The 27899-nt window shown below is 29.0% G+C and overlaps 1 protein-coding gene across 1 annotated transcript; it reads left to right on the top strand.

Moving 5' to 3' along the window:
- The first annotated feature begins 885 nt into the window (after positions 1-885).
- On the top strand, positions 886-26137 carry PlexB (plexin B). Its single transcript, XM_011497271.1, has 9 exons — positions 886-1537; positions 2041-2577; positions 3146-3528; positions 4117-4520; positions 4740-5238; positions 5931-7898; positions 14312-15451; positions 18121-18780; positions 25597-26137. The coding sequence occupies exons 1-9, from the start codon at positions 1249-1251 to the stop codon at positions 25702-25704; spliced, it is 5988 nt and encodes a 1995-aa protein (XP_011495573.1). The 5' UTR covers positions 886-1248; the 3' UTR covers positions 25705-26137.
- Positions 26138-27899: the final 1762 nt, after the last annotated feature.

Here is a 27899-nt window from a genome sequence, read left to right as displayed (position 1 = left end):
TATTGGAATACATTGAAATTATTGATACTTGTTAAAAACATCAGTTTCAATACAGTAATTAGTATGTATTATATATATATATATATATATATACATAATGTATTGTAAACAAATGTCCATGTTTATTAAAATTAAGGATTAAATATAGAATTTGAATTTTTTCTTTCGGATAATAAATTAATTTTAATTTTAATAATTCTATTAAATATACATTTATATGTGTAAAAGACAAAAAATATTATAAGAATATTTAGAATCAACTTGAAATAATTATATTTATTAATTTAATATAAATCTGATCATTAAATTAATGATTTTATTAAAAAATTTCATAACGATTATATTGAAATATTTACTCAAATAAACTTGTGTATAAATTTCCATAGTTGAATGTTATTAGTTAAAAAGTATTATATTAATTGCAATGTAATAGTTTATCTATTCAATTGAGTTGGTTATCCTGAAGTTATTACTAATCATTGTTACAATGTTCATTTATTAAAACTAACTTTTTCAATTTCATAGGTAAGCTTTTTATATTTTATGTATTTTTATTATGCCTCTAAAATGATTGTTATATTTTTATTATTTTTATACACAAATACGGAGACATAATTGATTTACTCAATTGCATTTATAATTATGTAATCATTTTTAATGAATCTTTAAAGAATTATATCTTAACTGATAAATATAGTAACGATCTACTATATGTTATAAATATTAAGTATATGGTTCTAATGTATTATAATTTATTATAATATTAATATTATAATTTATGTTATATCAATCAAGTTGTGTTTGGCATTGATGAGCTGATAATTCGATCGCACAAGAAAATGTCCGTTCCAATTTTTTATTAAAAAAGAGCGAAGATATGTAATAATTATTTATATATATAAGTAAACTAGAGCTCGCTAAATACTAAATTTGAACTATACTTTAAGTTAAATTTGCGTAACATCGAAAGTCGATGGGCACATGCCAAGTCGCTTATCTCTAACGAGATCTGGGCGAGTGCGCATTTCTCGCTTATATCATTATTACTGATACTTTCATATTTCATTTTTTAAGCGGTTAATTTTAAATTCTGGTTTCAGACGTGCAGGCACAAGAGATTAGAATGAGGCGGCTAAGTTGACCTTGTGTTTGGCTAGTTGAATGGTTGGCTGAACAAGGCTGCAGATCTCCTCAATTGCTCACACCGGACTCGAATCTTTGTCTCGATCCTGTTCTATACGTGCTAACATGAGTCCTTCAGGAGTTAATCGTCAACCGTTGGTGCCACCGCTTCCACGACTCCTCGTCTTTTGCTACTGCTTTGTTCTTGGTTGGATTGCACTTGTCAAGGCCGACGAGGCCGTCAAATCCCCGCCCGAGCTCCTGCAAATCGTCGCTCAGTATCCAAGCAATGTCAGCCAGCTTCATTTCAGTCATCTTGTGCTCGATCCTGTAACCGGGCAGTTATTTGCTGGGGCCGTCAATAGGTTGCTGCAGCTCAACTCGGAGCTTGAGCTGAAGGAGCTCCTTATCACGGGTAATTACCTCCATCCGGATGCGTTTTATGCGTTATCATCGTTGGTCGATTTCAGTACCGTGCTTTTATTGCACTACTCCTTAGGGGGGAGACCCTGATAAGGGGTCACATTCATGGATCTGTCTTAATGGGCGAATTTAATGTCAGGCGTAAGTGACCTCGAATACGTTATCGATTGCGCGATAAGCCCATATTAAAGACAAGCTTAAAGGGAAACCGAGAGCATGGTAATGAATGTTAGAGAACGACTGTTATATTTTATAACGGGAAATATTGATTCTCTACTATAAAATAGCAAAAAGAAATTATTTAAAATTTTATTCTCATCGATAGAGACGATAACTACGAGTACGAAATGGCCCTGTCATTAACAAACGAGCTAGGTTCAATGATAGCATCCTCGAGTCATATATTGTCTTACTTTCGGCATCACGTTCAGTGTGCAAAAATGACAAGAAACGCAGTAACAGGAAAAGATTAATTATGTGTGTTGTTATTTGTAGGTCCTCAGCATGATAACCCCCAGTGTCATGCAAGTGGGTGTCCTACTTCCTTGGAAATCGAGACGAGCCTTACAAACAACGTGAACAAACTTTTGGTCGTGGACCTCGATTCACGTACTCTCATCGTATGCGGATCTCTTTTCCAGGGTGCCTGCGAAAAGCACAAAATGTCCAACATTAGCATTGAGCCCGAGAACTTCACATTCGGGGTTGCAGCTAACGACGAGACTTCTTCCACTTACGCATTCATCGGACCCGAGCGCTATAAATCTTGGCAAGACTCAAATATTCTCTACGTTGGTACTACTTTTACTAACAATGCTGAATATAGACATGACGTACCCGCGATTTCAAGCCGTAGGCTTGACACCCTTGAATTTGCTGAATACACCTTTAATAAGCAGTCGATCCTACACATTGACGTTAAGTACCGTGACCACTTCCTGGTTAAATACGTGTATGGCTTTAACGCCAGTGATTACGCTTACTTCGTGCTCGTACAGAAGCAGTCGTACCTGCCGGAAGAGGAAGAATTGGGTAAGAAGTGTTCACGTATGTCTGTAATGCATGAATATTTTAAATTATAATGCCGCCACGTCATATAATTTTCAAGCTATTTATTAAAACCTTTTCTAAATTTGAAACTTCTTATTTAAGGTTTCGTCAAAATAAATTCGTTTTATTTAGGTTGTCTATTTCCGATGTCTATTGAATATTTAAATTTTCCTCTTGATATGTACGAAGCAATATAATGATTATTAAGTTAAAATTTCACCATGCCTTATTTCCTTGATTCTGCAAAGTAACTATCATTAAATATTTTGTATATTTTATAAATTTGTACTGATATTGAAGATTCTGAAATACTGCCAATTTCACATTTTAAAGTCGTGTTTGCACTCGAGTAGCTCGAATAAAATCAATAGAGTCTAGCACAGTATCAACATCATTTGATACGCCTTACGGATTATTCTAAAAGTAATTCTAAAAGTTAATAAAAAATCACAAATTTGAATTATTACCTACCGCTGCAAAGCAACAGACATTTATTGAATCAACAATGCAAGGTAGCATATAATATTAAGCTCGACATCCTTTGAATTAGGTTACGTGTCGAGGATGGCTCGGAGCTGCATCACTGACGCGAACTACGATAGTTACACGGAAGTAACGCTTCAGTGCAACATCGAGGACAGGAACGAATCCTATAGGTTGGTACAGGATGCCAAAATCGCGCCTGCAGGTGGCGACATTGCGGCTCAGTTTGGTATCAACGTTGGTTCTCCTATTTTCGTCGCCGTTTTCTCGCCTAGTAAGGGTATTACCAATGAGCCCCTCCCTAGGTCTGTTGTCTGTGTTTACAGCCTCCAAGACATCGAAACAAAGTTCGACGAAAATATCCATATGTGTTTTAACAGCAGTATCAAGTACAGGAATATGGGTTACATCAGCGGGCCCATTCAAGACGGAGTCTGTCCACAAGCGGGTGTAAGCATTATTAATAAGAGCTCATCCCTCTTTCCACTAATTATTCTAACTTGCTTTTATCAGGTTTTTAAAAAATATTAAATATTATACGCATTAATTATTAAAATAAGCATATGTATAATTTCAAGCAAATTAATGCAGCATAAAGTAGTATTGCAAAGTTTATTATGAATGGTATTTTTTTTATTATCAAAATTTATTATATTTATCACATTTAATATACAACGTTTGATCTCTGTTTTAATAATATTATAAATTTTTGTTTAATATGTATTACAATGTAACAATTATAAGTACTTATTTGATGTGTGTATTTCATATAGTAAATTACAATAATATATTGTTTCTGCTTTATTATATATATATATATATATATAATTAATATTGTATAATTATGCATAATGTAATATATGCAAAAATTAATTTTTTTAATAGTCAAAAATTCGTAACTGTAACTTTATGATACGAATAGAAAAATGAAACTATTTACGGATTCGTCATTGTAGTATGATTAAGAAATACATTATAATACAACACGAGATTAATTATTTTTGAAAGTAGAATATTTTTAAATTTCAAAATTTTCAGACTACTGGAAACATTGTGAACTTCTGTGAAGTTGGCCTGAAGATATCGGGTGTATCGCCAATTGTTGGACAAGCGGTGTTACATTTCCCTGATACCTTCATTACTTCTATTACTTTGGCAAATACGGAGAGTCACACTGTTGCTTTTCTTGGTACAGAAGATGGGGTTGTTAAAAAAGCTTTGCTCTCTGCTACGGAGGCTAAGGTCTATGAAAGCATCGTTGTTGACAATGGCCAAAAAATCCTTCCAGATACTATCGTTGCGCCAGACGGCAATTATCTTTACGTTTTGTCAAACTCTCGGATTTCAAAAGTGAAAGTAGAACACTGTAGTAGTTATATGAATTGCAACAGTTGTTTGGTCGCAGGGGATCCTTATTGTGGCTGGTGTTCTCTAGAAAAAAGGTAAAGAATATTTAAATTAAGAATAAGGGAATAATTCATAGAGGTAGGACAGGAGAAATACGGAACGTGAAATTCTTACATAATTATTTTCACTTAATAAATATAAAATTTATAAGATCCAATAAATCAATCCGATAAAAAGTAAATAATGATATTGTAAAAAAATTAATAACTAATAATTATTAAATTGTAATGAATTTAAAATGCTTCTTTTTTTAGGTGTACCATACGTAATGATTGTCAAAAAGCAAATCGGAGTAGTCCGCGTTGGTTGTCATTGGGCACTGGACAACAATGTATTGATTTCGAACAAGTCCTCCCAGACCGCATTCCGATTAAACAAATGACAACTGTACAATTGAGCATTCGAACACTCCCAGAATTGCCGGTTGGCGCCAAGTATAAATGCGTCTTCGGCGAGGCTGAGCCCATTGATGCAATTATGACTGTATATGGATTGTCCTGCCCGACCCCACCAATCAATTTAAGACCGAGTATTCCCAAAAATGCCGATCACGTTCTCGTGCCGTTGGCCGTGCGTTCAAGCGAGACGAACAAGGACTTCGTGTCGCGAAATTTCGCCTATTTCGACTGCTCTCGACACACTATTTGTTCCGAGTGCGTTAAAGCGCAGTGGACCTGCAGCTGGTGTGTTTACGATAACAAGTGTACTCACAATACAACCGAATGCCAGGGGAACATAATATCTGGAAAAAATGTAAGCGTAATATTTAATGCTAATAGTAAGAGATCCTATTATTTCGTATTCAACAGATTAATCGTAGCATGATCGTATCTATTACAAATTTCAAAGACAAAGTAAATAAAACGATGCTATAATTATAACCATGCATCACATATGTACTCTGCTTTTGTATTTGTATGTATTTTAAGACAATAATTAATTGGCAATACCAAGCATCAAACAACAAATTAATATAGCTGTTTAATTTTTACGTTTTTCCTAACGAAAATTGCATTAAATTTTAACTTATGCCTTTTAAATAGAAGATCGACCATTGAATAAACTTTTTCTTGCACAACAAATTAATAAGCAAATGAATAATTAAAACATATGAAATCTGTAGTATTGTTACACGAAATACTTATTTTACCTTATTTCGTGTTTTATTATAAAATTAACAGCGCTAATTGTTTAACAATATTCATTTCTGATTTTATTTAATAAATGATTTGTTAAAAAATGTTCATAACTATTTTTAACATTAATCTAAAGGAATTCGTTTATTAAAATAAAATTTAATTTAATTTAATCACTATAATTAAATTTTAAAGATTTTATATTAGTCATCATAAAATGAATAATGGTAAAATTAAGAATTCTAACGTTCAAAAAAGTAATATACATATTTGTGAAGTTAATAAAAGCTCATCGTCTGTATTTTTTAGAATATGCAAGCGAATCTCGCTGCCCATGGAGCGCAATACTGCCCTCGCTTCGTTCATAGAGAGAAGCCCCTTATGTTACCTAATAATGTTCCCAAGGAAATTAGCCTTGAAGTCGAGAACTTACCGCATCCACAAGTCGGTCACACCGGCTTTCAATGCTTTGTGAAAATCGAGGGGGCGCATCTGCGTGTACAGGCGCGCGTCGACAGCAGCCGTTATATCGTGTGCGACAAGACTGTATACTCATACGAGGCGCAATTGGGTGAATATGAGGCTCAAGTGATGGTGATGTGGAATAGTAATCACTACGTCGATAGCACGAACATCATCCTGTACAAGTGCGAGGTTCTTGGCTCTCATCGTGAACACGCCGACTGTTCGCTCTGTGTAACTCGCGAACGCCACTTCGAGTGTACGTGGTGCACCAACAGTTGCGTATACCGCCACTCTTGTCTAAATTCGGCATTCACCGAATGTCCCAAGCCCCGAATTGACATGATAAAACCACTGAGTGGGCCCATCGAGGGCGGTACACTTGTCACCATTGAGGGCAGCAATCTGGGTCTACGTGAGAGCGACGTCGAAGGCAAAATATTAATTGGTAATACCTCGTGTATCCTTATCGATTATGAGGTCTCGGTGCGCATCGTGTGCAGAACTGGCCGGCACGAAGCAACGGATGAGGCGCCGGTGATAGTGGGCAACGACGCCGGCTATACTAAAAGCGCCGTCTACTTCAGCTACAAGGATATCAGATTGATGGGTCTGCAGCCGTCGATGGGGCCTCAGAGCGGTGGCACGCGGCTGGCTATCACTGGCCAGTACCTGAATATAGGCAGTACGATATCCGCTTACCTGAACGAGTTGCCTTGCCTGGTAAATGCTACCCAGGCAAGCAGTACGAGACTCACCTGCGTGACCAGTAGATCCGATCGCGTTAGAAAAATATCCAGGTTGACACTCAGTATTGACGGAGCGAACCGCACTCTCGAAGGTAACCCATATAACTACACTCACGATCCGACCATCATGGAAATCAAACCACTTAGCAGCTTTGCTTGGGGTGGCCGTATGATCACGGTGCACGGTACAAATCTTGATACTATACAGAAGCCCCAAATGATTGTGTACCTGGAAAAGGAAGGCGCTCCTGTTAACCGCACAGTTTGTACAGTCCTTAATCCCACGCAAATGGAATGCCCAAGTCCAAGTGTTGTTGGTCGTTTCCGAGGTGAGACTACATCTAATCATCGGGATAGGCTATTGATTAGACGGAAGGATGTGAGCCTTATACTCAAGGTTGGCTTCCTCATGGACAATGTCGAGAGTGTACGCGACCTTGATAAGCACGGCCAAAATCTGCGCAACAGACTCATTTATGTTGAGGACCCTAAGTTTTTTCCTTTCCCGCGTAATATCAAACTTTACAAAGGCGACACTCTGGTAATCGAAGGCGAGAGTTTGAATCATGCTAGCGACGAATCGGATGTGAATGTTACAGTAGGCACGCGACCGTGCAACGTGACGTCACTTGCCCTTACCCAACTTGTATGTACACCCCCCGAGCAACAACCTTCGGGCACTGATGAACACGGCACAAAGACGGAAGCTGGGCTACCCCTTGTAGTCGTAAGAGTTGGTAGAAGTCTTAGGTTCCCCATCGGCTACCTACACTACGACGTGCTGAAGTCCTATCCGATACCGCCGGAAGCAATTGCAGGCATTGCAGCTGGTACTTTTGGCCTCATCTTTGTATTTATTCTCGTGCTCATCGTTTACCGGCGCAAAAGTACACAGGCTGAGCGCGAATACAAGAGAATACAAATACAGATGGATACGCTCGAGAGCAACGTGCGGATGGAATGCAAGCAGGCTTTCGCAGAACTACAGACCGACATGACGGATCTTACTGCTGATCTCGAGTCGTCCGGCATTCCCACTCTTGACCACAAGAACTACATCATGAAGGTAATCGAGCTCAATTTGATATTCTCTTGCTTTCGACTCCAATCAACCTGTACATCCTAAAAAATGCACCTCTCGATTTACCAATTTAATTGCTTTATGTTATCAAAAAATCTTAAGTTGAAAATAGAATGGCCGTAAGCACAATACAGTGATTCGATATACTTTATCGATTAAGAAAAAATGTTTTTCGAGATTTTGAATCGAGCCAAAAAGTGACGTACAAAAGTAATATTCGACTCACTATTTATTGAAGTCCATTTTTTAAAAAAGGAGTAGAATTTTATTTTTAATATTATTCGTCAGCTGCCAAGATATAATTAATTACTTCTCTGTTCGATATGGCGCGTAGAATTATTTTAATCATTTTCAAAATTACAAAATAAAATTTTACTTTGCGCTTATTACGGTATTTTCGTTTAAAATGATGAATGTTAATTAACGGTCAGAATTTTATCGTAAATATAACAAAATTAGTGTATAAAATTTTTTTTAATATAAAATGATTATTACTACTAATAATAACTCAATACTACTCAATAATATAGATTCTAGAATATTCTTTATTAGAATATTCTAACAAAAGTCAGAATAACTAAATAAAAGCATATTTTATTAGCCAAGTATATATCGTTGGAGGAATTTCTTAATAGATGAAAGTATTTTTAAATAAAAAATAGATTTTTTTAATACCTGTTTTACACTAAATTACATTTATAACATTTAGTTATAAAATATAATATTTTAAGTTTTTTTTATATAATTGTGATTAATATAATAATAATACACAGTAAAAGATAATCTATCATATATTCAAGACTGTTATATTAATAAATTAAATATTGATTTTAATATTACAAGTGCAGATAATTATAATTTAATAATAAGTTTTTACCAAATAATTACTATAAAATGATGAACTTAACTAAATATTAAAATAAGATTAGAAGTAAATAATCATACACAAACAAAGTAGTTGCATTTAATACAATTATATTTAATACAATAATAAAATCACCTTATCTATATTATTTCTTCATACCGTCTTAACTGCCTTAACTATACAATATGTCATTCTTACAATATCCAGTTAATGTATTTGATGATACATTAATGATGATCCAGTTAATGATACATATAATAAAATTTATTTTAAGCCTTTACAAAAGATTGTTTATTTTGAAATATTTCCACTATTTAAGGAAGATAATGGGTACGTTAATATAATATGTTTTACTATTGTTTATTATTATATATTATTTAAAAAATTTACAAGTGATTTTATATTTAAACTTTTTTCTCAAAACAAAATAAAAAAGTAATTTTGCACTAAAAGTATTTTAAGAAAATACCAATGACTGTCTTATTATTGTCTTTCAAAATTCAGAATTAATTCGGATCTCTCATTTCTATTCTGACAATTTAACCTGAAAATGTAATCTCTATCTCTGTATTCATAGCAAGCTTATGCATCAATCTTTTATTTATTATATTTTTATCATAATCATAAGTTGAATAAAAACAATTTATTCAATATTACTAGTATTATTTTATTATTTTATTATACTAATATTATTTTATTATTTTATTATACTAGTATTATTTTACATGTAGAATTATTATTATTATTTTACATGTAGAATTAGAATTTAGTATGATTATTTTTTCATTTAATTTTTTTCATTGTTAAATTGATATTATCTTTGTAAAATCTAAAATCATTAGTTAATATGATATTTTTTATGATAGTCTAATTTGATTTTATATTTATAATAATAGTGGTGATTAAGAAAAAACTTATAAAAAGTAGTGAAATTAATATTGAAATAATTTTATTTTTATTAAAATTTATATTAATACTTTTATTGTATATTTGTAATTGTTACGAGAGTTGCTAGAGATAAAAAATCAAAATTTATTTGAATAAGAAATATTAAAACATTTATACGCTTTGCATTTATTTAATTTAACTAAAGAATATAGTAATTTGTACTTATTTAATTAAGACGATTAAAAAAAAAATCCCTGATAAGAAAGCACTTTAATAGATGCACTTCTTTAAAATTGTGTGATCTTATAGTCGAATATTATTTAAAATATAAATATGAAGTTAATATTTCTTTCATATCCTACAAAATAAAATGTTTTTTATTATTATTTCTATATAATTATGATTAATACATATAATGTAATTGTCATAAATGTAAGTGAGAATATAATGTTAGCATTTTACATGTTACAAAAAGTATGTTACAAATTATGAGAATTTTTACATGTTTCATTTCATATTGTTATTTCGATAAAATTTTATGAAAATTAAAGGTTAAGTCTATATTTTCTATTAATGATAAGATTTGATATTTACGTATTTACACAAATTATATAAAAATATTAAATTAATATAGAAAATAGTATGTGTAAATGATAAATCTTCGAAAGAATATGTGCAACTGATAATTAAATTTTAAAACTCATAAATTCTTATTTTCTTATATGGATATTTTGAATTACTAATTTTTTGTAAAATTGTATAACTTATTTCATAAGTTATTATAAGATGCTGCTAACTATAAATAACTGCTAAATATAAGTATATTTTAATATTATTTTATTATTTTATTATTATATTTAATTTCAATTATCTAATGTCTAATTTACTTTGTAATTTCAATTAAACAACAGCAAATATTATTCAAGCAATTTCGTATAATACAATAAATTTTTTTATGATATTACAATCAGGACAAATATTCTTACGGAAATGTTACAAAGGGAACTATCCTTCATAGATAGAACTAACTACCTAAATACCTTTTATATCGAGATTGGCAATTAATCATGATATTAGTATTTTGTTACATAAACATATAAGAAAAAATGACAGAATTACTTTCAGCCCTGTCAGTTCTGAGTAGCAATAAAAGTAGTTAAAAAAAGAAAAGAAGATCGATCCTAAATTCAGTAGTCGAGTAATTTCATTCACATAATTTGCATTTTGATTCGAAATCGAGTAGCGAACTTTCATAAAAGTTTGATTATCTATTCATTATATAAAATTCGGATAATTCAAAAGATTAAAAGATTAATTATATTATGTAGTCAAGTACTTCTAAAAAATAGTATCTACTCCAATTAAGTTTTTTTAATAATTAATCGGATGCACGTAACTTTTTTGTTATTAAAGTTTAAATTTCAAAGATTTATACAAACTTTGTAATGATAATAATCTCTTCATACAAACATTTTTATAGTTTGCTTCGTTTTTTCCTAGAAGAAAGTATATAATACTTTATAGATAATAATACCTTTAAGAAATACTGGATTATATAATAATATTAGTGTTCAATCATCACCATAACTTCTAATATATATTATTCTTCATAAAATACTGAACAATTATGAAAAAAAAAAACGAGTTAATCAATAATTTTTGTAAAATATATTTTATAGTTAAATACAGCCGTATTTACTATTTGTTTTCATAAATAAATATTATTTTATAACTTATACATTTCTATAATTTTTTCATTACATTTTATTGTTATACTTTATTATATAATCTATTTAAAATGAACACTAAAATAAATTTTTTTCTCATATAAATAATGTGAATATTAAAAATAGGTAATATTTTCGTATATAACTGTGATCAAAATATTCTGATAAATAAAAATAATTATTTTTTTATTCATATAAATTTCTGTTAATAATAAATGTAACTTAACTGATTTATTCAAGCCTCATTGAATTTACTTTGATATATATAGACTATCATTATACTGGTGGGTATATTTAAATTATTTTGGATGTGTGAGAATATTAAGGTGTTTATATTAAAAATTAGAAATATATTTTTAATTATTTAATTTTTAATTATTTAACATATAATATTTAGCTAAAAGTAACGAACCCGATATTGATTGTTGATAATTTATAGATATAAAATTTTGTTGACGTTTCACTTGCTAAGACTTGCACTTTATATGAATATGAGATAAATTCTATGTAAGATACATAATTTCAGGCTCTTATTTAACATACATATTTAATAAAATTTGTAATCGTTCACCATTTTCTAATTATAATCACTTGTCAAAATTTAATCTAATTAGTAATTTCCGACATAAAAATGATATTCCATTAAATATTCATAATGAAATTAAAGGTTAATCTGTAAAATTGTAACACTTTTTTTATAAAAATGATTAATTTTTGTATAATTATGTATTCTGGTGTTAATTCGTATCCATTAATATTATTAGCCAATCAATTATACGACATATAGTTTACCTACATTTTACTGATTCCTCTTGTGGCTTTCAGTTTTACTTAAAATTTGATCGATATGCAGCATGATTAGTATATAATATATAATATTATTTAGGGAAAGGCTTTAAAACTTCTTACGCCTCAAAGTAAAAGATAAGAAAACTGATGTTTTTTATGGGGGGTATGTATAGGTATTATACGCGAGCAATATAAAATTATAATATTGTAAAATGTATGTAATTATTACAAATCGAATAAAGTTACATTTATTTTTATCATGTCTTCGAGATGTAGTTGTATTTTATAATGACATAGATTATGAGTTTATGACAATCTGTTTATGACAACTTCTTTACTATAAGCTCTGCACCACATCGCGCATAAATAATACATAGGATGAAGCAAAACTTTCTACTCTGCAGATAGTTCCAATGGCAGTATAATTTTCTTATCGAGATTAAAAATTAGACTTTCAGTTATAGTTTATACGTTGTATTTTCGAAATGTTATAAATTTTAGATTGAATATCAAGGATAAAGTATTAAATTGCAATCTGTAATACAAATATTAAATTTTATCGTACAAAAAATTTTCTATCGCATGCATGCTTTTTGAGGTATAGAATTTTCTGTACAAAGGTGATATACTTGCCATTATTTGACTTGTCAATTCTCACTCGATTTCTAAAATGTGATGTATCATATAAGGATAATTAATATTTTAATTTGAGATAAAACTTGTTTTCACATAAAAAAGAACGAGTACGAAAACTTTGCTTTGGAAAGTTAGTAAGTCAATTCTCATTGTGATTGACACGGCTTTCAGTAAGCAAGAGTTGATTTCGGAAACAACTAGTATATTCTTGTCCTATGTTAGTACTGCACCGTGTACGAGGGTGCAAAACAATTTTTATATTCTATTTTTCTTGAATACATATCATGTGCTCATGCGTAAAACTATTCATAGCATCTATCATGGATTGTTAACAAAATTATTCAGTGTTGTATAATAACGAAATAATATGCTTTCCTATTTTTACATTGTTATTGTTGTACTTTTTCAGAAAATCTTTTTTTTCTGTTAGGGCAATTATATAAACAATTTTATTTTTTAATATAATTTTAAAATTTCAATCGAAGGTCAGAAATTTTCTTTGATACATGTTTTATAATTTATTTTATTAAACTACACGGAACTTTAGTTAAATGATATGTAAGAATTTAATACTTCCTTAGTAAGTTAATATTTAATTTGTGAAATATATAGTATTATATTTTAATCTGAGAATGAATAATAATGTTAATCATATTAAATCAAATTATGTAAAATTATTATAGAAACTCTTTTGTATTTTACTTGATAAATTGGGATCGCAAACATTATGAATGACCATTTGAGTCACGTAAGTTGCAAACCTATATGGACACACTTTTTTTACTTACTGTTTCAATTCCAAATTAAATTCAAGTATTCAACTTATGATGACTAGGCTGTGTACTTCACAAGATCAAAAAGCTTTTACATGAATAGAAAGTGAAATATTTTTAACTTATTAATTCCATGTACGCTTTATTTTTTTATTATTTCGTAAAATAATGTATATATATATATATGTATTTATTGAAAGCATATCATACAATTATTTAAAGATATTAATATTCAATAATATAATTTGTGTTATCAAAGCAATTTCTTAAAAGAAAATATGATTCATTTTAGCATTTTATATTTTAAAGCATTTAACAAAATCGTTTTGCAATAAACCGATATTTTTCTGTATTTATCTTATTATATTATATTTGAATATAGTTAGCCCACCAGCGATTAGATTATTTCAATAATTTTAATACATAAATCTGATTAAGCATTTTTATTGTCTAATTTTGAATTATCATTAAAAGATCTTAATAACGCTCTTCATTTCCGCTAATATAAATCAATTACATTTTTTAAATGAGAAATATGACAAAAGAACTATGCTTTAGAAAACAAATTTTATTTAGGAGTGCTGATGTTTACATAGTATCTGTCTGTTATGGCTATTCTTAATAATCAACTCTCAATATCAAAATCTTTAATACAACTAAATCAGTATCATATTATAACTTGAAAGACAGTCAATATTAATTCTCGAAATATTATTAAAGGTTTTCTTTCCGGGGGTAATTGATCATCCGATTCTGAACGATCCTCGCTCCCGAAACAATGTGACGCGTACGAATTATGACGCGGCTATGCTCCAGTTTGAACAGCTCATCAACAATAAGTGTTTCGTTTTAACGTTTATCGAAACCCTTGAATCTCAGAAAGACTTCAATATCCGCGACAAAGTGAATGTGGCCTCGTTGTTAATGGTTGTCCTAATGGGTAAAATGGAATACGCAACTGATATATTGATGAACCTATTGCTTAGACTTATCGATAAATCAGTGAATACGAAGTACCCGCAACTGATGCTTCGGCGCACCGAGTCCGTTGTCGAAAAGATGCTGACTAACTGGATGGCTCTCTGTATGTACAATTATCTGAAGGATTACGCAGGCTCGTCTCTCTTTCTCCTTTTTAAAGCTATCAAGCACCAAATCGAGAAGGGTCCCGTGGACGTAGTTACCCATGATGCACGTTACTCCCTCTCAGAGGAGCGGTTACTACGCGAGCAGATCGACCACGCGCACGTGACGCTGCACGTAATGCAGGACGATCTTGATGAAAAGATCCAGTGTAAAGTTCTTGACTGTGATACGATAAGCCAGGTGAAATTCAAGATACTAGATGCCCTATACAAGAACACTCCCTTCTCTTTAAGACCATCCGTTCACGAAGTAGATCTCGAATGGAGGCACGGCAGGGGCGGTCACCTTACTATTCAGGATGAAGATCTCACTACTAAGTGTTGCGGTGACTGGAAAAAGATTAACACCCTCGCCCACTATGGGGTGAAAGAGTCGGCAGTGATGTCACTTATACCTCGACAAAACGATGGTTTTTCCCTTGCATGCAAGCAATCCTGTCACACCTGCACCAAGGTCTCCCAGCAGCAACTTCACCAGCACATACAGCAGCAGCATTCGGGCCAACAAAGACACCTCTACGACTCGAGGCATGCCATCGACCACTGCACAGGCCTACATCTACCCCAGATACCCAGTCACGGCATTGCCAATTCAACGACGATGTATGGTGCTAGCACGGGCATCTTCTTTGACAACCAACACTCGATGCCCATGATCATTGCCAACGGGGATGTCGAGTCAAGCCACACTAGTAGCCACCGTCTCTATCATCTCGTGAGTATTATTTTATTTCATTCGGTATTATTATATTAAATATACCCTATGACTGATGCTGTAGATAAACAATGAGCGCTGCCATTCTGGCTCGAGCATGTGCATCATTACTCAATTATAAATTCATTTCATATACGAGCCGTATACTTTTGCCTCGCAATAACTATTTTATCTTTAAGATTCACGAATATATAAATTGCTTTATTGCGGTATAAATGTTACACAATTTCATTTGTGATGAAATGACTTTAGTTGCCAAATCTACGTCTAGTGTTCCTCTTTACAGATGAATAATAAATATAGTCTGTTTTTAAGTGCACTTATTTATTATAAATCTGTAACTGTATATAAGTATATACGTCTATAGGCTCATTGAATATTATTTTACTGCTATTTCGATAGATATTTTTGCATTGAAATATTTTATACTCTTCTAATTGCATATTTGTAAGCATTTCACATAGTTCCTAAATTAAATCCATTGATTGAATCTTTTATCGATTTGTTCAATTGATTAATTTTTATAAATTTATGTTAATACGTAATCATGAAGTTTTATTTATTATACAATTTTGAAAGTATAACAAATAATATAATAGATAATTTTAAATTTATTTATAAACTTTTGATTTAAAATGTTCAAGATCAGATACAGGTATTTGCACATTCAAGAACAATGCATATTGTTAACTGTACCTTATATATTAAAGTAAAAATAAATTAGATTCATTTAAAGTAAGGCTAAATTATCTTAATAATTATATAAAGTAATTATTTAGGTTATTAGAATACAAATACATTTTTTATCCAAAAATCAATACGAACATTGTGCTTCATGAGATTTTTAACAAAATTAAATTTTGCAAATATTTCTTTAATTATTTACAATTAAAAATTTTTAAATAATTGATGAAGTAAAAACAAACTTTTTTCTTATGTTCAACTTTCAGTTGAGATAGATAAATTAAAAATTAAATCTGAATTTATAAATAGAATAGTTTTTATGTAAATAAAGATTATTCGTAATAACCCAGCCTTACAAACTCTTGATAATTACTTTATCTGTATTTAAATCACTAGGATAATTGAATAACTTATCAATCTTGAATAAATAATAATTTACATTATTTAATAATATACTATTGTTGATATATTAAACGATTTTTTTAATAAAATCAATAACAATAATGAAATTTATGTCTTTTGAATATTAATTTCTTTAAAAATTTCTAACCTTCCATTGATAAATCATGAATTGTGTGTATGTAAGCGTGTCTCTTGTTAAGAATAGATAGCAAATAAGGAAAGATTTTTACATACTTGAAATGTGTAAGAAACATAAATAAAATATCGAGAATTGGCATTGTTTCTTTAATACTTCCATTATGGAATAATCGATTTTCATAATGTCTATATATTACTATACTTATATGCTGGTACTCTGATATTAAAGCCATATTATAAATTTGATAGGTTAAATTTAGAAAAAATCATAACAATTGTATAAAGAAAAGTACTGATTTTATGAATTATTTATTATTTGTAAATTCAAGAAAACACTTCAAATCTTTATTAAGTTAATTTTTTTATGAATTTTCATATACTATATAATAATACAAACCATTTCTAATTTTCACGAATACTTGCAAATTTTATCTATTATCTAAATAATAAACTAATTATTGATAAATAAAATTAATTGTTTTGATAAAAGTTTTTAATTTTTCGTGTATTTGGCAAAAAATCTTATTATTGACTACATGTTTAGAAAGTTTCAGTTTAAGAAGCTTTGTAAGTTTTTATATTTTGTAGATTACACATGTGCCATCGCATTATTTAGCTGTCTAAATAATGAATATGTATTAGTACTTCAAAGAAATATTTAATGCGTGCATAAGCCAACCGTGCACCAGCTCTCGATATTAAACTAAACAACCATTATAAAGTTTAAAGCTTATTTATTCAGATGTTTTTTAAATTTGATAAAAGGATATATCATCTAAATGAAAGTTTCACATAAATTAAAATAGTTCTTATGATTATAATAATAAGCAGATAATCTATGAAATCTGATCTTTAAAAGTTTGCATTAACAAAATACATGAATATACTAGGATAAACTCGCGCGATAGAAGAAAAATAAATAAAAAAAAGTATTTGAGTACATATAATAAATAATTAAAAGAGTCTGATTTGAAATTGAACTATTAATTGAATTAATATAAAATTGAATTATTAATCCAATAAAAGCACGACAAATCTTCTTAAGAGAGCGGTAGCTTTCATCGTAAAAAAACTAATGTTCTTTACTCTCTGACCTCTGTGTATTATATATAAGCCTACAAAATACACGTCTTTTGCCAAAATAAACACTCCGTCACTCATATTCGACTATCTGTAAAATGCAAGTAAATATTTCATATGTAAATGAATTATTCTATCACCGGTATGAGATCCTGATAACAATAGAGTAGAATTAAATGAAATAGGAAATAAGAAATAGGGCTGGTAGTCGGAGTCCTAAACAAAAGTAGTATAAAAAACGTAACTCAGGAACTAATAGCTCTTTCATAATCGAGTGGATTCACCCTTCCCGATCTTTATTGTACTGATTAGCTGGCGTTGTCCCTTAAAGCTTATTAACGTAAAAATGTTGCTGTGTGTTTCAGGTGAGGCCAGTAGAAGAGAGCCAGTATATAGCCGGAATAGGCTTCACGGGTGGAAAATTACCTCCGGGCCTGCATCCAGAGCGCACCCACAAGGCCATTCCTGAGATCTTCCTTACGAGGCTGCTCTCAACCAAAGGGACCGTTCAAAAGTTCGTGGATGACTTCTTCAACACAATATTAACAGCAAATGACGTCCTGCCTAGTGCTGTTAAATGGCTATTTGATCTCCTCGACGAAGCTGCAAACAAACACGGAATCCTCGACCCTGAAGTGCCACATGCCTGGAAGTCTAATAGCCTACCACTGCGCTTTTGGGTGAACTTTATTAAAAATCCAGACTTCATGTTTGACATAAACAAGTCGACGACGGTTGACTCGAGCCTCTCCGTCATTGCTCAGACATTCATGGACGCGTGCTCAACATGCGAACATCGACTCGGCAAGGACTCGCCCTCGAACAAGCTTCTCTTCGCTAAGGACATACCGCATTACCGGGAGCGGGTTGGCAGGTTTTACATGGAGGTGCAACGATTGCCGCTAATAACTGATCAGGAGATGTCCAGCGCTATGCAGCAGCTTAGCGTTTCACACGCCAACGAGTTTGACGTTATCGCCGCTCTCAAGGAGCTCTACATCTATGTCAGCAAGTATTACGGAGAGGTAAGGATTGTTGTTGCTTCACCTGGGAATAACTATATTCGCACGCTCTCATTATTATTGTCACAGAAGATATCCTTAGTGTACTAAATTTTCTCAGATTTCGATGAGTCGTTATATAGAAAAACTAAAATATTAAAAAAATATCCCTTCCCTTTGTATATACATTGCAAAAGTGATTAACTCGGTAATCAAAACCAGAAAAAATCAGTGGAGGAGCAGGGAGTGTGAAAAGTTTAAATTAAAATTTTAAGGTAATGATTCATGAGATTAAAAAAAAATTTCAACATGACCATGTCTTCGGTAATGACTATTTGGATTAAAAAAAATTAGCAGTCCGTTAATAATTCCATGAAGTCACATTGGATGAACGAGCTTACATTTTAAATACGAACCAAGTGCATTAGATTAAATAGAGAAAAAAGAGAGTGGAATTTTAGTCTACAAGTGTTACTAGTAAATTAATTTTTGTACTACTTTAAATTCGATTAAGTGAACATTAATATGTTCCTACTTTTAATCCATTAACAAATTTTTAAATATGAAAATATTAAATATTAAATATAGAAAGTCTGCTTTATTTGAACGATATACCATTCATTTACTTTTTATGTTACTATGAAATTACAAAATTTGTATTATATCAAATTGATAATAATACTTCTATATTAGAAAACTTTTATATATCCTGTGTAATTATTATTTACTCACATAAAAACAGTTCAACGAACAAAAAAATATTTATCAAAATAATTTTGTTAATTTTGAGATATTTATGCTCTTGTTAAAACGTTTATATAGGAACAAATAATATATTTGTTCTTTGTATTCTTTCAGTTTGAAAATTTCTTGTTATACTAGAAAGTATTGCTATAAAAATAAGGATATAACATTTCAGCTTTGCCTCCAATTTAATTAAGTAAATCTTAGATATGTAATAATTTGTTATTTAAATAAAAATTTGTTAATATTTTGTAGTAACAAAGAAAAATATGTTGTTAAATATAGAGATTAACAATGGTATTCCTTTTAAGGAATAAAGGAAGGAATTTTTCATAAGATATATATATATAGACTCATTTATAGAAACATTTATCAGAGTATTTATGTAGTACTAGTTTACCTAGTTCCATAAAATATACATCATAAGTGACAATCCTAAATAATAATTAAAATAATAATAAAATTTTAATATATTCTTAAAATTTTCATAGCAAAGGCAATATATTTAATATCTAAGAACATAAGAATTCTTAATATTAATTGAAGTATTTTTTGTACTAATTTTAAGTAATAAAAAGAATCTATTTTCATAAAAGAAATTGTAATTTAGATAACTTAAATTCTTTAATAAAATTAGCCAAAATATTTTTTCTGCTTTGCAATATTACATTATTTACTAATATTATTTCTAATGATAATTAAATATGAAACCGTCTACATAATAAAGAATCATTTTAGCAATGTATAATGCAGTAAAAGACAATAATTATATAAATTAATTTCTATGTAATTTTGTTCTTAAATTAAATATAATTAGAAGCGTTTTGTGAATTCTCTATAATTTATACAGTATGTACAGCTGAAATATGTATTGGTTACAGTCAAATATTTTCTGAAAACAGATAGTTTTCAACTACGGTTAATTCTTTTTTCTTGTAAATGTTACCATGTTATTTTAATCAATAAGCTTTACAAATATAAAAAAAATTATTGAGTTCAATGATAGAAAATTATGCTATATTATTTTAATTGTTATTCATCTAATCCTTAAAATAAATTAACTGCAAGCCTGCAAGCAGCAAAATATGTAATTTATGTGTACTTAACTTCTGATCAAACAAAATGATATATTAGAAGAAAGAATAAAATGTCATTTTCAGCACTGAAGAAAAAATTGTATTTCAACTAAAAATAATTTTAAATTGACTTCAATCATATTGTTTCTTTTTTAAAGTATAAACTCACTGAGACCTTGACTAAAATTTTATATTTTTTATATCATGTTTAGAACTTGTAGTAATATAAAATATTGAAATACATACGTATTTAAATAGGACCATAAGAGTGGATTTAAATATTTATTAATTTTTTTTACAAAAATATTTACTTTCAATAGATTTTTGATAAAGATCATTTTGATAAAGATTTTTCACACCTTAAAAAATATTTATTTGCATAGCACTCATTTAATATATTGATCAAGTATTATGAAATACATTTTTTTCAATTTTAAAACTTTTAAAATATTTTATTATGCCTAATTTTAATTAATTTTGTTATTATCTGTGTATCTTTATTTGGTATACTATTTCAGTTTTTTATTTCATTTATATAATTCAATATTCTCTTATAATATGGATATTTAACATTAAATATTTAATCATCACGATTTATAGGGTAAGCTATTTGATTATTTAGTTTCATTATTTTTATATAATTTGATTAATAATTCTTTTAATATTTACATTATGTAACTCAATTATATTTTAAATATAAATGATATAATTAGGTTTCATTTTATTAAAAGACAATGATTTTGAATTCATGCGAAAGTACTATAATTATATAAATAAAAATTTTCGAAATAATGTAGTAAATTGATAACTATTTGGATTACAGTTATATTTATCAGTCAAATGAAAATATCTTTACTATAATATATGGCAATTACGAATGCATACTTACGTAATTATATATAATTTTCATCTTTATTTTATGATATATCAAGTATACTTTCATTATCATTTAATTTATTAGTAACTTTTCAACGTATAATTTCGGGCTTAATAGCAGTATCTGACTGATTACAAATTTAGGATATTTATTTATAACTTCGTTTATTGTCCTTCTCTAAAAATATTTTTAATCGAGATTTCTTTATTACTTACGATTAGAACACGTTTATATAGTGTACTGAGCATAAAAAATCTCTTTTGTTACTTTATGAATTTTATAATGCGTATTAAAATTACATTAAATAAGAAAAATGATAAAACGCTGCCTTGTTTCTATCTATAATGAATCTTGAGTGCCACTGATAAATTATTTTCTACTTGCGTTTTGCTATAACTGACATTAAGATATATTTATATCAATTTAGCTAAGCTTATTGATAATTTTAAATAAGCTAGACATTGACTAACACCAGTACTGCGAATATTATCGGACACTTCATTAATTTATTTTTATTTTTTATTTTTGTTATATTGCTACTCGACTGTATATATGTATTTGCTTGGCGTGAATTATTTTTTCATTCCGACTATTTTCTTCTAATTTTAAGAACTTGCGTAGTTGATATATTTTGTTCATTGCATCAACGCAGTATCATTATTTCTTCTGGAAATATATAAATAATGTTATTCATAATATCGGATTTTTTTACTCTAAATGGATAATAGTGATAACAACATTTATATTTTTATATTGTTATTATTAGTATAGCCTTAAATATTCGTTAAATTTTTTACAAATAGCCGTGTTGCTTCTGAATTTCTGAATAACGCCAGTTGTGTCCAAATGATTGTATAACTTAATAAGAAACCAAGTAAACCTTTGAAAAGTAATCGTTGCATCAATGGAATTTCATGTGTTTGAATAACGCTACCCTATCTCACGAAAACGTTCTAGCCTCCCCTGTTTTGTATATTTTATTATCCAATAAAATTACTACATTTGGTCGTATTTTTATTCTATTTTAATAATAAATTATTTTTTTTTTATTATACAAGGAATTTTTGTGCGTACAACTTCCTAGGAATTTCTATTTTTCTCTCCTCGTTCGTCACTCGAACTTACAGAATAATTAATTTCCATTCTAACTTTCGTCGTGAGACTGAGATCAATAACAGTTCTTTGTATGTGTGGTTTCTCAGTAATGCTCGTGTTTTGCTTCAATGCCTATACATTTTATGCGACACGCAACCTTAGAAACTCGCACATAAAAATCACAGGATGAAAAAATACCAATGCAGGTTATATTAGACAATGTATTTATACAATACCATTAACACTTCATTGAAGATTTTCTGTGCATCTTTGAATAACTGATATTTAGAGTTTGGATGCAAAATAATTGGACATATAGTAGATGAAACGATGTACCGCCATTTTTTTTCTTTTTTATTTGTATTACTGTATGCGCCTACGTTCGCTCAATCTTATTATATTAACCGTCTTTATAATAGGTTTTCTCTTTTCTTCCCTTTGATAATTAACAAGTAAGTAAATTCTTGCGAATTACTTACTTTGTTGCTATCGCCTTCTTCTCGATAACAATTTTACATTGTATTCAGATAATTTTTCCTCTTCTTTATTATTATTTTATATTGTAGTACATAACTCAATGTAACTGAGTCGAAGGTATTGGCGGTCTTGTGAATTATGTGTTTCTCTTTGTTTCCAGGGTTTAACGATCCTATTTCGAATGTTCGATTATTTGCGATATTTATATAAATATGATTATTGGTTTCAGCAAAGCTGACAAACTGTCCTTTTTAACAATGTAAAAATATAAGTGCATTCTTTTGTAAGAAAGCTACAAAATTAATAGCAGTATTGTATACCCTTAAGACGTTTATTTTGAATAATGACGATTACATAATTTTGAATTAATATGTCTTCTACTAAGTATATGATGAAACGTTTCTTTTGTTCAAAACTATTTTTCTTGAGCAACATTAGCATAGAAGCTTTACATGTCCTATTTAAAATACTTGAATATCTTATTTAAAAATGTATTGTATATTCAAGAGTTAATACTATAAAGAACATTCATATTTTATTTATAAAAATGAAGAAAAATGAGAAAAAAACATTCAAGATATAATTCCCTGCATTTTACATTTAAATTGTTTGATATATTTATATCATTTTTAGCAGATATTCAAATGTATATAAAAAAAATCGGCGGCCACTCCTTTGTTCGGAAACTAATCATACTTTAACGAAATTCTTATATTTATATTTTATTATAATTTCTGATCATCCAAATTCTATACTTATAATTATGTATTGATTCAGTGTCAATTAAGTTATGTATAATTCAGTACCAATTAAGTTATTAATTATATTTTCATTCAAAATATTTATGTACTATTAATGTAATTGAATTTTTAGTACTTTTAACTATAAAATATTATCATTATTCGTTTTCTTATATACACAAAAATGAAATAATAATTCAATGTTTTAAATATTTTCAATAATATTATGAATATAAATAACTTATCTATGGTAAATTTCTGCTTAAAAGTTTATGAAATATTGTTGGAATAGGTAACAATATAATATTTATGTGTTTTAAAATATAATTTGGAAATATTATATTATTTTATTAAAAATTTGAAAAAAATTATGTGACATTTTTTATAAATGAAAAAATATTCAATATAAAATATGTGAATATGAAATATCTAAAAATTTTATTTTATTTTAAAAAAATAAGGATGATAAAATCCGTGAAACTTTCTGTAAAAATATGATAGTGATGTTAAGAAACGTTGAAAGAACGTATCAGTAAATTACACTGTCTTCTCAAAAGTATAATGAATATCTACTTTCTTAAATTAAAATATCCGTTTCTTAAATAAAAATATTAATTTTTTAAATAAAAATAAAAATAATATATTTTACATAAAATTTTACATTTTTTAAAATAACAAAAGTCCGACATTGATCAGGAGATTTTATTATAAGATAACAGAAATAAAACTAGAAGTATTATGGATAACAAGTTTGATAACGGGATGCATAACTAATATATGATATTAAAAATTAATTTATTTTCTTGATGCGTAATAAATTATAAGTAACTTTATTAAATATATTCGAATGTTTTAAGGTTTAGTATTTGTGTTGTTAGCTACTAAGAAATTATTTAAACTTATTAAATAAATTTAGAATAAAAAATTATTTTTATTCATATATTACTTATAAATATTTTCATGAATTTTTTATTTATAATTTAAAAATTTATAAAATATGGTTATATTGATAATAAATAATAGTGTAATTATAAAACCTTATAAGAAAAACCTTTTTTCAAGTACTTAAAATTTTTTGAAATTCATTTTTTGAAAAATGAACACAAAGGAATTTCACAGATTTTGAAACATAGTGAATTATGTGTAATCAAATCAATCGTCTTATTAAGCATATTAGTTAATATACAATTATTATGTGACATAGATTTGATGATTAATTATTTGTAATAATTTTCAAATTTTCGAAACAGATATTCGTCCTGGTATAAAACTTAACTGATATTAGAATGTACTTGACCGATTGATAATTTTAAACAGTATAAATACAGTTTAAGTAGTATAGTATTGTAAGAGAATTTTGTTTATGAATAAATGCTTTATTATCGACAGAAAAATATTTATAATTTTTATATATCTTTTATGAAAAATTAGAATTTGCATTTAATATCAATTCTGTCAAATTATTTATGTTCTATTTATTCACAAAAGAATTTTATCATGCACGATAAAAATTATTATCTAACTAAAATTTAGAATACGTACTTTGAGCAAGGAAACAGAATTGATATAACTACTGACTAGAGAAAAATGATACATTTTAAACATTTTAAACATTTAATGTTTTTGTTCTTTATAATGATTCCACAATTCAAATTAGTGTGAAACATTGTTTCTGAATCAAATCGAGGATTCCATATTAGTAACTGCTTCCAAGAATTACTAAATTAGAAATATGATGTGCTGTAGTGGAAGATTTGATGAAGATGAAATGAGAAAATTTCATAAAAAAGGATTAACTGATGGCGCATGTCCGTCGTTTTAATTGTTTCAGATCCTCGAAGCGCTCGAGACGGATCCAGGTTGCTGCAAGCTTCATCTGGCCCATCGTTTAGAAAATGTAGCGTGTACCCTTGAGGGCGAAGAAACAAGCGCTTGCTGACACGTTAACGCAGCATATAAATCCTTCAGGAGCTCGAACTAGTGCCTCTGCGCGATGTCTTAAATGCGCTTATCGCGCGTACCGAAGAGCTTCCTCGGTAAGTTGGTGTGCGGCGAGGCTGAGAAAATGAGCGAGAAACAGAAAGGCAAAGCGAAGCACGCGAATTTCCAACGAGCGAAAGATACGAGTTCTCTTCTTTTTTTATGGTTCTATAAGTGAGAGGCTAGGAAGCCACACATGGTGTATAAGAGAAGCGAATTAGAAAACAATTAAATTGGGGTGGAAAGCAATTAGAGAGGAGTTTAAAAGCCACAATGTGCAACGGACAGTTTGTGCGTGAGGTAGCACAGCTGTAAGTAGTCTGTGATCCGAACATGAGTGGCTATGCTTATTATCTTCATTCGATATGATTATTATTATTATTATTATTATTATTATTATTATTATTATTATTATTAATGTCATAATTATCATTAATATTATTGATACATTACAAATATAAATAAAGAAATAAAGAAAAAAACATATATATATATATATATATATATATATATATAAGAATATAGAAAATAAATTCGCGCACGTGCGCTTGCGAGAATAAGAGTGAGTGTGTGAATATGTGAGCTCGTATGTGAACGGTGGCGATTAAAAGAAAGAAAGTGATACACTGTTTAATCGACGAGGCACGTCGTAATGATCTAGCTAGAAAAGGTTCATTATCGTGCGATGTATAAAATGAGACACTAAAGATGAGATTGTAATGCATAGTATTACAGTATATGCGCTGTATACCGTAGGGGTTAAATGTGAAGTAAAGGAATAGAGGATAAAACGCGTTACAGAATGTATTGAAAAAAATGGATAAATAGATAGATACACAAGAACAGGAAGGGACAACTATGCTAATGGTTATTGCAAAACTGAATGTTCGTTAGAAATATTGAACTAGCTTTGTAAAGACTATCGTTAATTTTTTTCGTTGATATTATAGAAGTTTCATCAAAAAGAATCTATAAAAAATGTATACAATACATTTTATATATGATGTTTATATTTCAAATATTTATATTAGTTCTCTCTTCTCTTTTTTCTTACCAATACTCCATCATTATACCGAGATTCTCTCCAAACTTATTGTTTCTGTTTTTTTTTTCATCTCCTTCGTCTCTGGCCAGCGAATTTCATTCTGACTGATGTCTCTAATGTAAAAATCGAAATGTTTAAAAAATTCTTCATTTTTTATTTTTATATGTAACGCTAATTATATATGAATATGAATACATATATATACATACCTATACAGATATACAATCTTGACATACATATTTACGCACATAAATTTGCGAACGTGTATTCGGTTTATATATAATGAATATATTGTACGATTCTTTTTTTAATATCTCTCCTATACGTTCCACTTATATAAGAGTTCAATGACTGGTATTTATATACGGGCTAAAGCCTGACTTACGCGCAACTCAATAGTTACAGAAGCTTTCTATGCATTGAATCAACTTTTTAAATTTGTCTCTTTATTGTTATTATTATTATTTGAATTTAGTCATTAGATAACTTAAAATATTAATTTTCCTATCTACATGTATTAGTAACATTGACTTGTTCATAATTTTCATTACATTATTTATTTTTTATTTAGTGTATAGTTATTATTATTATTATTATTATTATTTTCTCGTAAATAAGATGATTGCATTTATATTAAAGCGATTGCAAAATATTGATATGACCTTTTAATTTTTCATATTTTTGCACCTTTTCTTCTCCTTGTTTTCTCATTATTTTTGAGCTCAATTTTCCTTTTACTTCCCAATGTATTTTTTCTCTCATACTTTACCCTTGACGCTAATTTTTTTATTATTTTCATCATCTTAGTTCGTTTTCCTTATTTGCAATGAAAGAAATTCAATACAGGGCAATAGTGGAATATTGCCAGATTACTATTAACGTATCACAATCTGTTAATAAAATGAGGACACTACCAACAAAACATGCATGCCAGCACGTGAATTTAGGTGTACATGTAGAGAGAAAGAGACGAAAAGTGAGCTAGCTGTATTTGTTGAATTAGCGAAGACAAAGGTAAGTTAAGATAAAAAAAAGAGGATAATTATATAAGAGGAGTCAACGCAGCCCCTGAACTTAAAAAGTTGTATTTTTGTCAAAGGAACGATTTA

This window comes from Ceratosolen solmsi, unplaced genomic scaffold (genome assembly GCF_000503995.2).
Source record: "Ceratosolen solmsi marchali unplaced genomic scaffold, CerSol_1.0 scaffold10, whole genome shotgun sequence".
Taxonomy (NCBI): Eukaryota; Metazoa; Arthropoda; class Insecta; order Hymenoptera; family Agaonidae; genus Ceratosolen; species Ceratosolen solmsi.
The sequence above is the reverse complement of the archived record's forward strand: the minus strand, read 5'-3'. Positions and strand labels throughout refer to the sequence as shown.